This window comes from Ursus arctos, unplaced genomic scaffold, assembly GCF_023065955.2.
Source record: "Ursus arctos isolate Adak ecotype North America unplaced genomic scaffold, UrsArc2.0 scaffold_7, whole genome shotgun sequence".
Taxonomy (NCBI): Eukaryota; Metazoa; Chordata; class Mammalia; order Carnivora; family Ursidae; genus Ursus; species Ursus arctos.
Window position 1 is genome coordinate 35,976,469 of NW_026623089.1, and position 13,321 is coordinate 35,989,789.

Genomic DNA, 13,321 nt, shown 5'->3' on the forward strand with positions numbered 1-13,321 from the left:
CCCTCAGTTTTCTCTTCTGGAGTGTTCTGACGTTCTTAAGGCTGGCTTCTTTTGATCAAATTACTTAATTTAATTCGCTGAGTAGCACTTAAGCACTTTATGAGATTTTATGTAACTTTTTTTTTGCAGTAAAACATACAAATTATAGAAAACCACATAAAAACAACTGTTTAAGTTCATGGATTACTAGGTGAGGACCCCTGTAACCACCGTGTGTCCGTCCCAGTCATAGTCCTGTCCTCCCTGCGGAAGGAACCAGGACTCTTATGGTAATCATTTCCTACTTTTCTTCATAATGTCATCTTCCAAGTTTGTACTGTAGGTTAGTTTTATCAGATTTTTGGGGGGTTATTTTTCACTATGCCTTTTCAGTCTCTTAATCTACAGTCCCCTCCATCCATCTCTTTTTTTTTCCCCTTATATTTTATTTGTTTAAGAAGCTAAGTGTTTGATGTTTAGAGTTTCTCATGTTCTGGTTTTTGTGCATTGCATTGCATCCTTATGTGCAGTGTATCAGGCTCCTGTCTTCTGTATTTCCTGTAAAATGGTGTAGAGCAATGCCAACAGAACCGTCTGTGATGATGGAAATGAGCTATAGATCGTTGAGCTGTCCAGTGTGGCCAGTTGTGTCTGTTGAGTACTTTAAGTGTAGCTAGTGAGACAGAAAAACTAAATTTTTAATTTTATTTTAGTTTTATTTAATCTTAATTCATTAGAATTTAAATAACCATGTGGTTGTAGCTACCCTATGGACAGGACATCTAGAAATTTGGTTAGATTTAGGTTTGATTTTTATTTGGGAAGACTGCTTCCTAGATGGTGGTGTTTGTTCATTAGGAGGCACATAAAATCATCTTACAATGTTAAGATCTGTTGATTCTCAATGCCTAGATCCATTAACTTATCAAGGTTATAAAATGGTGAGATGCTGTTCAAATTGTTCTTTATTTATTATCTGGAATACTTATAAAGAGAAACTTCCCCTCATCTACTATTTGGTTATGCAGTTCCATATAAGCAGGATAAATACTTGATTCTTTTTGTTAGTTTTCAGAATGAGTCTCCAGATGTGACTTTTTTTTTTTTTAGGTATCATTTTGAACTCACAGAATTTAATGTTGAGTGTTTCCTTCCACTGAACTTGTTATCCTTATGGATACTCATATTATCCCATTTCTGGCCATTTCCGTCTCTTTAAGTTGGTTCCTAAATTCTTTTGATGTGATCCTGTTAGTTTTTGATTGCTTCTTTGCCATCAAATATGATGAGGTATTCCAGGATCGTCTACATTTCTGATGCCAGACTTGGAAGCAGACATAAGAAGTCCTGATATCTTTTAGTACAAAATGGTATTTCAGCATCAAAATCTAGGCATAGGAATACGCACTGCTGTGGATTGGTCATTGTTTCTAGGCCTTTCAGTGACCAGAGCTAGAATTCATACAGTTATTTCCAATTCAGATTCAGAATCACAGAGTTCTTATTTAACCTCTTTTATTTTACATTTGTATCTCTGTTTTTCCACTGGGGAATTAATTCTGTTTGACTCTGAAGATGATGAAATTAGAAAAGTGTATAATCACTCATTTGCTTTACCCCACTTATGTACATAATAGTGTCAGAATAACATTACACATTGTTACTATTAATATGACTACTGAAAACAGTTTTTTTCCCTCATACGTTCCCCCATTCCTCTTTTCAAAAGTGGCTACACAGGTTTACATTCCCACCAGCAGTGTATGAGGCTTCTGATTTCTCTACATACTCACCAACACTAGTTGTTACCTTTTTTAAAATTGTTATTATGATAACCGTTCTGTTGGTGTGAAGTAGTATCTCTATTGTAGTTTTGATTTGCCTTTCTCTGACAGCTAATGATATTGGGCATCTTTTCATGTGCTTACTGGCCATTTGAAGAAATATCTATTCATATGGTTTGCCCATTTTAAAAATTGTGGTTTTGTTTTTTTTTGTCATTGAGTTTTAAGAGTTGTTTATATATTCAGTTTGTCAGATGCATGATTTACAAATATTTTTTCCCGTTCTGTAGGTTGTCTTTTCTGTCCCTTTAAAGTACAAAATTAAAAAATTTTTTTTAAAGATTTTATTTATTTATTAGAGAGAGAGCACATGAGAGAGAGCACAAGTGGGATGGGGGGGCTAGAGGGGCAGAGGGAGAAGGATAGGCAGGCTGCCTGCTGAGGGAGCCTGATGTGGGGCTTGATCCCGGGACCCTGGCATCATGACCTGAGCCGAAGGCCAACGTTTAACCAACTGAGCCACCCGGGCGCCCCAACAAAGTTCTAAATTTTAATGAGGTTTAACTTATTTATATATCTGTTGTTTCTGTGTTTGGTATCATATCTAAGAAACCATTGCCAAATCTGAGATCATGAAGCTTCATTCCTATGTTTCATCTAATAATTTTATAGTTTAGTTCTTATATTTAGGTCATTGATCCATTTCAAGTTAATTTTAGTATTTGATGTGAGATAAGTTCAACTTCATTCTTTTGCCTGTAGATACCCAGTTGTCCTAGCACCATTTGTTGAAAAGGCTATTCTTTTCCCATTGCCTTGTCTTGACACCCTGAATGAAAATCACTTGACCATAGATACATGGGTTTATTTATGGACTCTTAATTGTATTTCACTAACTTATGTCTTTCTTTATGCTAATACCTTACTGTTTGATTACTGTTGCTTTGTAGTAAGTTTTGAAATTGGAAAATGTGAGTCCTCCAGCTTTGTTCTTCTCTTTTAAGATTGTTTTACCTATCTGGATCCCTTGGGTTTTCTATATTGTAGGACCAGCTTTTTCTTTTTTTTTTTTTTTTTTTTAAAGATTTTATTTATTTATTCGACAGAGATAGAGACAGCCAGTGAGAGAGGGAACACAAGCAGGAGGAGTGGGAGAGGAAGAAGCAGGCTCATAGCAGAGGAGCCTGATGTGGGGCTCGATCCCGGAACCCCAGGATCACGCCCCGAGCCAAAGGCAGACGCTTTAACCACTGTGCCACCCAGGCGCCCCAGCTTTTTCATTTCTCCAAAGAAGCCAGTTGAGATTTTAGTAGGGATTGTGTTGAATCTGTAGATCACTTGGGATCACTTCGGATCTTAACAAGATTAAGTCTTCTGTTCCATTAACATGGCATGCCTTTCCATTTATTTAGATCTTTAATATCTTCAAGAACATTTTGTAGTTATCAGAGTATAAGCTTTGCACTTCTTTTATTGAATTTATTCCTAGTATTTTATAGTTTTCAGAGCCATTGTAAAAGGAGCTATTTTCTCAATTTCATATTTGAATCCAAATATTCATTGTTAGTGTATAGAAATAAAATTTATTGTTGTATATTGATCTAGTATTTTGCAACCTCACTAAACTCATTTATTCTGAAAGTTTTTCAGTGGATCCCTAGGATTTTCTATATATAAGACCATATCATTTATAAGTAGAGGTAGTTTTCCTTTCTAAACTAGATGCCTTTATTTCAATTTCTTGCCTAATTGTCCTAGCTAGAACGTCTAGCACAGTGTTGAATAGAAGTGGTGAGAGGAGACAGCCTTATCTTACTCCTGATCTTGGGGGGAAAGTTCTCAATTTTAACCATTTAGTATGATGCTAGCTGTGGGTTTTTTATGGACACTATTTATCAGGTTGAGGAAGTTCCCTTCCCTCTTGTGTTTTTATCACGGAGGGTCTATTTTTTAATTTTTTGGTCTTTGGTTCCCCTAGGTCAGTTGTTAATCTTCGTAAAAGTGCGGATTTTCTTCTAACAGTTTGCCATCCTTCAGTGCCTACGAAGCTTCTTGGCATAGAGCAGATATTCAGTAAATATTTAGGGAGTGATTATAGACATGAAGAAATGAGTGAATGAACAGATTTGCTTTTGCATCCATTGTAATCATGCTAGCCTCAAAGCTGCTCTTTGAGAGTGAGGTTTTATATGAAAAACACGATTCATGACCAAAATGTGATTGAGGTGAAAGCCAGGACCTATCTGAAGATTTCTGTAAGTGTGCTTTTAAAGCCTTGTCAGTGAATGACATGTGCTGTCTTAGGTCAGTTTCCCTAGGAAAGAGATTCTGAAACAGTTGGGTACAAGGTTTTACTCTGTATTTAAGAGGGGCACCCAGCATCTGCTACATGTATATACTAGATGATCTAGCAGGTCTGAGATTGGGAACCTTGTCAGTACTTTCTGCCCTATTGTGCTTATCCAGGACATTTAGCCTTTGTCAGAATATTATCATTGGTCAAGTAATTATATTTTCAAGTAGCCACAATAAGTCTGGATTAACAAACAGTAAAACCAACTTTTTTTTTTTTTTTTTTTAAATGATTTTTTATTATATTATGTTAGTCACCATACAGTACATCCCCGGTTTCCGACGTAAGGCTCGATGATTCATTAGTTGTGTATAACACCCAGTGCACCATGCAATACGTGCCCTCCTTACTACCCATCACCGGTCTATCCCATTCCCCCACTCTCCTCCCCTCTGAAGTCCTCAGTTTGTTTCTCATAGTCCATAGTCTCTCATGTTTCATTCCCCCTTCTGATTACCCCCCTTTCTTTATCCCTTTCTTCCCCTACCGATCATCCTAGTTCTTATGTTCCATAGATGAGAGAAATCATATGATAGTTGTCTTTCTCTGCTTGACTTATTTCACTTAGCATTATCTCCTCCAGTGCTGTCCATGTTGTAGCAAATGTTGAGAACTCGTTCTTTCTGATAGCTGAGTAATATTCCATCGTATATATGGACCACAACTTCTTAATCCAGTCATCTGTTGAAGGGCATCTCGGCTCCTTCCACAATTTAGCTATTGTGGACATCGCTGCTATGAACATTGGGGTGCATATGGCCCTTCTCTTCACTACGTCTGTATCTTTGGGGTAAATACCCAGTAGTGCAATGGCTGGGTCATAGGGTAGCTCAATTTTTAACTTTTTAAGGGACCTCCACACTGTTTTCCAGAGTGGCTGTACCAACTTGCATTCCCACCAACAATGTAGGAGGGATCCCCTTTCTCCACATCCTCTCCAACAATTGTTGTTTCTTGCCTTGTCTATTTTTGCCATTCTAACTGGCGTAAGGTGGTATCTCAGTGTGGTTTTGATTTGAATTTCCTTGATGGCTAATGATTTTGAACATTTTTTCATGTGTCTGTTAGCCATTTGTATGTCTTCATTGGAAAAGTGTCTGTTCATATCTTCTGCCCATTTTTTTTTTCTTTTTTTTATTTTTTTATTTTTTTATTTTTTTATTAATAATGATTTTTTATTATATTATCTTAGTCACCATACAGTACATCCCCGGTTTTCGATGTAAGGCTCGATGATTCATTAGTTGTGTATAACACCCAGTGCACCATGCAATATGTGCCCTCCTTACTACCCATCACCGGTCTATCCCATTCCCCCACCCCCTCCCCTCTGTAGCCCTCAGTTTGTTTCTCATAGTCCATAGTCTCTCATGTTTCATTCCCCCTTCTGATTACCCCCCCTTTCTTTATCCCTTTCTTCCCCTACTGATCATTCTAGTTCTTATGTTCCATAGATGAGAGAAATCATATGATAGTTGTCTTTCTCTGCTTGACTTATTTCACTAAGCATTATCTCCTCCAGTGCCGTCCATGTTGTAGCAAATGTTGAGAACTCATTCTTTCTGATTGCTGAGTAATATTCCATTGTATATATGGACCACAACTTCTTAATCCAGTCATCTGTTGCAGGGCATCTCGGCTCCTTCCACGATTTAGCTATTGTGGACATTGCTGCTATGAACATTGGGGTGCATATGGCCCTTCTCTTCACTACGTCTGTATCTTTGGGGTAAACACCCAGTAGTGCAATGGCTGGATCATAGGGTAGCTCAATTTTTAACTTTTTAAGGGACCTCCACACGGTTTTCCAGAGTGGCTGTACCAACTTGCATTCCCACCAACAATGTAGGAGGGATCCCCTTTCTCCACATCCTCTCCAACAATTGTTGTTTCTTGCCTTGTCTATTTTTGCCATTCTAACTGGCGTAAGGTGGTATCTCAGTGTGGTTTTGATTTGAATTTCCTTGATGGCTAATGATTTTGAACATTTTTTCATGTGTCTGTTAGCCATTTGTATGTCTTCATTGGAAAAGTGTCTGTTCATATCCTCTGCCCATTTTTTGATTTGTTTATTTGTTTCTCGTGTATTGAGTTTGAGAAGTTCTTTGTAGATCTTGGATACCAGTCCTTTATCTGTAGTGTCATTTGCAAATATATTCTCCCATTCCGTGGGCTGCCTCTTAGTTTTTCTGACTGTTTCCTTGGATGTGCAGAAACTTTTAATCTTGATGAAGTCCCATAAGTTCATTTTATCTTTTGTTTCTCTTGCCTTTGGGGATGTGTCATGAAAAAGGTTGCTTTGGCCGATGTCGTAGAGGTTGTTGCCTATGTTCTCCTCTAGAATTTTGATGGATTCCTGTCTCACATCGAGGTCTTTCATCCATTTGGAGTTTATTTTTGTGTATGGTGTGAGATAGTGGTCAAGTTTCATTCTCTTGCATGTAGCTGTCCAATTTTCCCAGCACCATTTATTGAGGAGACTGTCTTTTTCCCACCGGATGTTTTTTCCTGCTTTATCAAATATTAGTTGCCCAAAGAGCCGAGGGTCCATTTCTGGGCTCTCTATTCTGTTCCATTGGTCTATGTGTCTGTTTTTGTGCCAGTACCATGCTGTTTTTGTGATCACAGCTTTGTAGTACAGCTCGAAATCCGGCATTGTGATGCCCCCAGCTTTGTTTTTCCTTTTCAACAGTTCCTTGGAGATTCGGGGCCTTTTCTGTTTCCATACAAATTTAAGGACTGTTTGTTCCAGTTCTTTGAAAAATGTCCTTGGTATTTTGATCGGGATAGCATTGAAAGTGTAGATTGCTCTGGGTAGCATGGACATTTTAACTATGTTAATTCTTCCGATCCATGAGCATGGAATATCTTTCCATCTTTTTATGTCTTCCTCAATGTCTTTCAAGAGTGATTTATAGTTTCTAGAATATAGGTCCTTTACGTCTCTGTAAAACCAACTTTCTAAATGCTCTCTAACTGCATTGCTTTAGAAATACTAATAATCTTTGAAAATTAGTTGCTTTAGTAAATATCTGTTTGTTTACTTATAAGGTCAGTGAGCTAATAGTACCTCCCCATCTACTCCTTAATATTATGACATTAAAGTTTTTATCTCTATGATTTTACTATCAACATTAAAGATTAATATATCTTGTATGTCTACTTGGAATGAGAATTTCCAAAAAAAAAAAGTGTCTTGAAAAGTATTTAAAGGTAAGTTGTCACCTACTACTGTTCTTAATTTCAATTGTTTTGTTGAGTGAGTGGAGCATGTCAACTAAGTGCTGGTTTTTCTGTGTAAGGTTATGAACAGTATCAGAGATTGCTTTGTGACTGGGAAGTGGGAAGAGGATAAAGATGCAGCCAAGATTTTAGCAGAAGATGGTAAGTAAAGTGCCATATTTTTCAGAGTAGACTGTCTTCTCTATATTTTATTCCATGTCTTTAAAAGTTGGAAGTAATAGGCAAATGTGAAATGCTTTGGAGAACGCTGACAGGGGGAGTTTATGGGTAATATTCTGGTTCTTCTTTTTATGATGATCTTATTTTCTTCCCCCAGTTAACTGACTTATTAGATATGGACCTTAAAGAAAAGTGGGAGGCTTTCCATAAATTTTACCATGTGCTTGTTAAAAATGGATTTTTGTGTGTGTGAAAAATAAACTCAAGTAACGTATTTTTCTTTTTAATAATGAAGGTAGTGTACATTGTAGAGCATCTAGAATAAAAAGTCATATCATAACCTCCACCATCTGTTAAAAAACTTTTGTTAAGTTTTTGAGGTTATTTACTTCTAGTCATTTATAGATTTTTAAAATTTCTAGTTATAATCTTACTTTATATAAATTGCATCATTAAATTTTTTCAGAGGTCTCATTTTTACGATTTATTTCTATCATATCCTAATTCAATTCACAGTTTCTCATTTAAGCAATTTACCTTTTCCATATTATAAATAACTGCACTGGAGCACCTTGAAATAACTCTTGGATCACATTTTTTATTTTCATAAGTTAGATTCATAAAACTTGGAATTGTTGAGTCATTTTTATGAACCACAACTGCCAAAAGGTTTTTCAGAAAGTCGTTCTTATTTATGTGCCCATAAGCCGTGTATCTTAGTACTTACATTTTACTGCTTTCATTCAATATTGAATACTACCCATAAAAAAATGTTATTTTTGGCAATTTGATAAATGAAAATATTCTTCTTATATTTATAACTGGCATTCCTTTGATTATTAATAAGTGAGAATATTTAAGGTATGTTGCCTATGGCATTTCTTTGCTGAATTCTTTGTGTTCTTTGCTCATTTTTCTAATGAGATATTAATGTGTTTTTTTACTGATTTGAAAGGATATTTATCCTCCTTCATTGGTTGCAAATATTTTTCTGCTTTTAGCCATTCATCTGCTTTCTGTCACTATAGAGTAGTTTGTGCCCTCTAGAATTTTATATAAGTGGAATCACACAGTATGTACTCTTTTCTAACTTCTACTCAGCATAAGTATTTTGGGATAGTCCATCCTGTTACATCTTCGTCCCTTTTTATTACTGAATAGTTGATTTCTTTTATTAGTGAGTAGTATTCCCTTGTATGATGCACTGCAGTTTATCTGTTCACCCGTTGGTGACATATAGGTTATTTCTGGATTTTGGCTATTGCAAATAAAGCTACTGTGAACATTCTTGTACAAGTTTTTATTTGAACAACTGCTTTCATTTCTGTTGGTTCCATACCTCAGAGTGGGCTAAATGGATCATGTGGTAGATGTTATGTTTAATTTTTTAAGAAATAGCCTAATTGTTTTCCTAAGTGGTTGTACCATTTTGTATTGCCATTAGCACTTAATGAGATTTCCAGTTATTACACGTCCTTGCCAATACTTGATATGGTCAGTCATTTTAGTTTTAGACAGTCTTTAGGTATGGAATGATATCTCATGGTTTTAATGTGTATTTTCCTAATAACTAATGATATTGAGCATTTTTGTGTGCTATATTCCATCTGTTTCTTTGGTGAAGTGTCTGTCAAATCTCTTGTCTAGTATTTTAATCTATTTAATTTACTTAAGTCCTTTATCAGTTGTGATTTTAATTATTTTTGCCCAGTGTGTGGTTTGTCTTTTCATATTTTTAATAGTGTCTTTTGTACAGCAAAAGTTTTTAATTTTGTTGAAGGGCAATTTTTTTTAATGGACTATGCTTTTGACAGTGTATCAAGAAATCTTTGCCCCATCCAAGGTAATGAAGATTTTCTCATGTATTTTCTTCTATGACTCTTAAGGTTTAGGTTTACATTTAGGTATGTAATCCATTTTGAGTTAATTTTTTATGTGGTATTAGGTATGGGTCAAAGGTTTCTGGTTTTTTTTTTTTCTTTTTTTCTTTTTTTTTTTTGCTTGTGGATATCCACTTTCTCCAGTGCTATTTGTTAAAAAGACTATCCTTTACTCACACTGAATTGCCTTTCATTGGTTGACCACATATGGGCGAGTATTTCTGGATTCTATTCTGTTCCATTCATATATTTGTTTTGTTTTATTTTATTTTATTAAAGATTTTACTTATTTTTTTGAGAGAGAGAGAGCACGAGAGAGGGAGCAGAAGAAGAGGGGAAGAGAGAATCCCAAGCAGGCTCCGTACTGAGTGTAGAGCCTGACACAGGGCTGGTTCCCAGGACCATGAGCCAAAGATCATGGCCTGAGCCAATATCAAGAGTCAGGTGCTTAACCAACTGAGCCATCCAGGTGCCCCTATATTTGTTTATTTTTATATCAATATTGTACTGTCTTGATTAACAATAGCTTTATAATTAATCTTAAAATTAAGTAGTTTATGTCTTCAAACTTTATTCTTTTTCCAAAGTTGTTTTGGCTGTTTTGGGTCCTTTGCACTTTCATATGTTTTAAAATCAGCTTGCCGATTCCTACCCAAAAAAGCCCCCTGCTGTTTTGATTAGGATTTCATGGAATTAGTGAAACAGTTTTGGGGAAATTGACATTTTAACAATACTGAATTTTCTGATTTGTGAACATAGTACGTCTCTCCATTTTTTTTGTTTTTAAATATCTCTCAGCAGTGTTTTCAGGATACAGTTCTTACTTATCTCTTAACAAATGTGTCCCTAAGTATTTCATATTGTCATTAATATTTAAATGAGATTTTAATTTCAGTTGGCATTTGTTTGTTGTTAATATATAGAAACACAGTTGATTTTTGTATATTAATCTTCTATGATGCAACCTTGCCAAATCACTCATTAGTTATACACAGCTTTTTTTGTATATTTCATAGAATTTTCTGCGAAGACATCATGTATGATCTGTGATTAAAGACAGTTTTACTAAAAAATAAATAAAGACCGTTTTACTTTTTTCTTTTCTATCTGGATGACTTATTATTTTTCTTGCCTTGACACAGGCTTAAAACTTCCAGTGCAGTGTTGGTTAGAACTCAAAGTAGACATCCTTGGGGCGCCTGGGTGGCACAGCGGTTAAGCGTCTGCCTTCGGCTCAGGGCGTGATCCCGGCGTTCTGGGATCGAGTCCCACATCGGGCTCCTCGGCTAGGAGCCTGCTTCTTCCTCTCCCACTCCCCCTGCTTGTGTTCCCTCTCTCGCTGGCTGTCTCTATCTCTGTTGAATAAATAAATAAAATCTTTAAAAAAAAAAAAAACAAAAAAAAAATAAAGTAGACATCCTTGCTTTGTCCTGATTTTGCTTATTTTTCCATGTGAACTTCAGAATCATCTTTTCTATTTCCAAAAGAAAAGTTGGTAGTGTTTTTTCTCTAATAAACTTCCTGTTTTGAGATAATTGTAGACTGAATTAAATTGACATGCATGTGTGAGAACTAATACGGAGAGGTCTCTTCTATATTGTTCTGTGTCCTGTATAGTACAACACCACAACTTTTATATTAATGTTGATACCATCCACTGATCTTTTTTTTTTTTTTTTTTAGATTTTATTTATTTATTTGACAGAGATAGAGACAGCCAGCGAGAGAGGGAACACAAGCAGGGGGAGTGGGAGAGGAAGAAGCAGGCTCATAGCAGAGGAGCCCGATGTGGAGCTCGATCCTATAATGCCGGGATCACGCCCTGAGCCGAAGGCAGACGCTTAACCGCTGTGCCACCCAGGCGCCCCCACTGATCTTATGTAGATTTCCTGTTTTACTTGTGTTCATATGTTTTGTCTGTGTGTATTTGGTTCTATGCTATTTTATCACGTGTAGGTTTATGTATCTGCAAGCAGTTACAATACAGAACATTTCCATCACCATAGGATACCTCGTATTGCTCTTTTTTAAACACATTTAGCTCCTTGCTGTTACCCATCTCCAAGTTCCTACCTGTCAACCACTTATCTGTTTTTCATTTCTATAATGTTATAATTTTTAAGAATGTTAAATAAGCAGAATCATACAGTATGTAACCTTTTATGATTCATTTTTTTTCCATTCATCATAATTCCCTAGAGAGATCCATCCAAGTTGTTGCATGTGACTGTAGTTTATTCCTTTTTATTGCAGAGTAGTATTTCCTGATAGGGATGTAGCAGTTTGCTTAACCATTCACCCACTGAAGTACATCTGGGTTGTTTCCAGTTTTTGGCTATTGAGAATTGAACTGCCGTGAACATTTATGTACAGGTTTTTATATAAATGTGAACTTCCTATTTTTCTGGGATAAATACCTAAGAATACAATTGCTGGGTTGTATGGTAATTGCATATTTAGCTTTATAGGAAACTGCCAAAGTAGTTGGGCTGTTTTATATTTCCACCAGTAATATGAATGATCTGGTTTCTTCATATCCTTGCCAATATTTGGTGTCCTCACTGTTATTTATTTTAGCCAGTCTAATAGTGGTATTTCACTGTGGTTTCATTTTATATTTCCGTGATGGCTGATGATGGTGAGCATTTTATCATTTTTTTGCCACATTTTATTATTTGCAGTGTATTCTTTTATAAAATGTTCATGGATGTCTTTTGCCCTTTTTCTTATTGGCTTCTTTTTTTAAATGTTGAATATTGGAAGTTCTTTATATATTTTATTCCATTATTGGCTATGTGGTTTGCGATACTTTCTCCTAGTATGTAGCTTGTCTTTTCATTTTCCTAATAGTGCCTTTCACAAAGCAAAAGCTTTTAGTTTTGATGAGGCCCAATTTATCATTTATCTTCTTTAGGGATCATGTCAAGTTTAGGAATTATTTTCTATTCCTAGATCCTGATGATTTTCTCCTATGTTGTTTTCTAAGAATTTTATACTCTTATTTTCTGTTTATGGCAGCAATCTGTTTTGATTTTTTTTTCAAGATTTATTTCTTTCAGGGGGGGCATACATGCAAGTAGGGGCAGAAGGAGAGAATCTTCAAGCAGACTCCCCACTGAATGTGGAGTCTGGCATGTGGGGTTCTCACAACCCATGAGATCACAACCTGAGCTGAAACCAAGAATTGACCACTTAACTGACTGAGCCACCCAGCCACCTCTATTTTGATTTCTTTATAAGGTGTGAGGTTTAGGTTAAGGGTTATATTTTTGCCTGAAGTGTATAGTCCTCAAGCACTTTTTATTTCATTGATTTGCTTTTTCACCTTTGTCAAAAATTAGTTGAGCATCTTTGTGTGGGTTTATTTCTGGGTTCTCTTGTGTTCCATTGATTCATGTGTCAGTCCTTCCACCCATACCCCACTATCTTGGTTACTATGGTTACATAGTAATCGTTAATACTGGGTAGAGTGATTCCTCTCACTTTATTCTTCTTTTTCAAGATTGGTTTATCCTAGGGCTTGTGACTGCATATAAATGTTAGAATAAGCTTGTCTGTATCTACAAAAAAAACTGCTGAGATTTTGATAGGAGTTGCATTAAACCTATAGATCAGTTTGGGGAGAATCTTAGTTACTATATTGAGTATTCTAATCCAGGAGCATTTATTTTTCTTTAATTTCCTTCATCAGTATTTTATAATTTTTGGCATCCTAATGGTGAATATATTTTGATAAGTTTATACTAAAGTATTTCATTTTGATTTTTATGTTTTGATCTTTTATTCTGCTGAACTCAACTTATTAGTTGGGAGGGAATTTTCTTTTTGTCGATTGCTTGGGATTTTTTACATATTTGTGTTATCTGCAAATAGGAACAGTATTATTTTTTCTCTTTTCAACCTGTGTGACTTTTATTTTTATT

The 13,321-nt window shown here is 35.7% G+C and overlaps 1 protein-coding gene across 2 annotated transcripts in view; it reads left to right on the forward strand.

Annotated features, from left to right (window-relative positions):
- Positions 1–13,321, forward strand: part of BMS1 (BMS1 ribosome biogenesis factor) — a 47,558-nt gene that overhangs the window by 16,251 nt on the left and 17,986 nt on the right. For both annotated transcript variants that reach the window (XM_026481592.4, XM_026481593.4), the window contains exon 13: positions 7,419–7,500. In XM_026481592.4, the coding sequence (XP_026337377.2) occupies positions 7,419–7,500 (82 nt within the window). The remainder of the gene's footprint in view (positions 1–7,418; positions 7,501–13,321) is intronic.